Source organism: Myotis brandtii, unplaced genomic scaffold, assembly GCF_000412655.1.
Source record: "Myotis brandtii unplaced genomic scaffold, ASM41265v1 scaffold246, whole genome shotgun sequence".
In the NCBI taxonomy this organism is placed as follows: Eukaryota; Metazoa; Chordata; class Mammalia; order Chiroptera; family Vespertilionidae; genus Myotis; species Myotis brandtii.
Window position 1 is genome coordinate 98,138 of NW_005359310.1, and position 1,360 is coordinate 99,497.

At 64.5% G+C, this 1,360-nt stretch overlaps 1 protein-coding gene across 1 annotated transcript in view; it reads left to right on the forward strand.

Moving 5' to 3' along the window:
• The first annotated feature begins 244 nt into the window (after positions 1–244).
• TMIE (transmembrane inner ear) overlaps positions 245–1,360 on the forward strand; it is a 9,521-nt gene continuing 8,405 nt past the window's right edge. Inside the window, exon 1 of the mRNA XM_014540498.1 lies at positions 245–309. Within this exon, the coding sequence (XP_014395984.1) occupies positions 245–309 (65 nt within the window). The remainder of the gene's footprint in view (positions 310–1,360) is intronic.

Consider the following 1,360-nt stretch of genomic DNA (forward strand, 5'->3'; position numbering starts at 1 on the left):
ATAACAGTTCATGCATGTAATCCTCCATCAGTCCTGTGAGGACCGTCTGGCCCTCTCCATCCCATAGATGAGGAAATCGAAGCGCAGAGGCCACTGTTAGGTTCACTAACCCCAGCCCAGCCAAGTCCTCTCTGACCCTGTATCCCAAGGGTGACCCCATGCTCCTGACTGGTCAGTGTGTCTTTCCCTGGCCTGGCCCACGACAGATGGCATGAGGGAGTGGAGAGCAGACAGAGAGCCCTGAATGCCTGGCCAGAGCAAGCCTGGGGAAGATGGGGTGGCCCAGCCCCCAGACTTGGCCACCCACTGGTGAGAGCCTCCTCAGGAGGCCCCTGGGCCAGCCGTGCCCTGCCCACGGCTTTCCTGGTTTCCTATGGTTGTGCCATCTCCCAGGCCTGACTCCTGTGGGTGTCTGAGGCTGGCCCTCCACCCTCAGCTGCAGCCTGCCCTGGTCCTTGCTCATTATGGCACCTCCCGGCAGAGCCCCCAAGGCTCTGGGTCTATAGGGTCCCCAGTTCTGAGGGCGGGCCCAGGGCCCACAGCACCCCTGCCTGGCAGGTCTCCCCTGGTGTTCCTGGTGATGAGGGACACACTCAGAGGCAGGAGATGCATGATAATGGAACAAAGGGAGGGAGGAGGGAGGAGGGAGGAGGGAGGAGGGAGGAAGGAGGAAGAATATGTGAAAAAGGAAGGGGAGGGAGGAGGGAGGAAGGAGGAGGGAGGAGGGAGGAAGGACATAAACCAGAAGGCTCCCGGGGACCCAGGCTGCCCCCTCCTTTTCCGCAGTCCTCCCCAGGTCTCCACACCCCCACAACCTCCCTCCCTCTCTCTTTCCCTCCAGCCCTGGGTTGTCAGGGCTCACCCTGGGGTCAGGACCAGAGTGAGATGGGCTGGGTTCAGTGTGAGGTCAGGGCCAGGGCTCAGGTGTGACAGAGGCTGAGGGTCAGCCCTTCCAGGGGAGCCTACCCCGTCCTGCGGCCGCAGATGCTGGCTCCTTCAGGAACCTTCGATGGCACCCGCAGCGGCAGCTCCCGCCATTCTGTCCCCGCTCCCCACCCCCACCCCCGCCCTGGTGTCCAGGGTGACCAGAGCCTCCGGCAGGAAGCCAGCCCAGGGCATCCCTGAGCGCCTGTCGCCATGGCAACCTGCCTGTTGGGCGCACCCACCTGGGTCCAGAACCGGGAAGGGCCTCCCAGATCCGCAGGTTCCGCCCCCTCCTTAGCCCAGATGGGGAAACCGAGGCCCAGTGGGGAGGGAGGGGGGACTTGTTGCTCAAGGACCTGATCCCGCGTGGGTCCAGGTGGGGGTGGGGGGAGGGGCGTCTGGAGCCTGGTCCTCGGAGGGGCGGGCCCTTCACGCA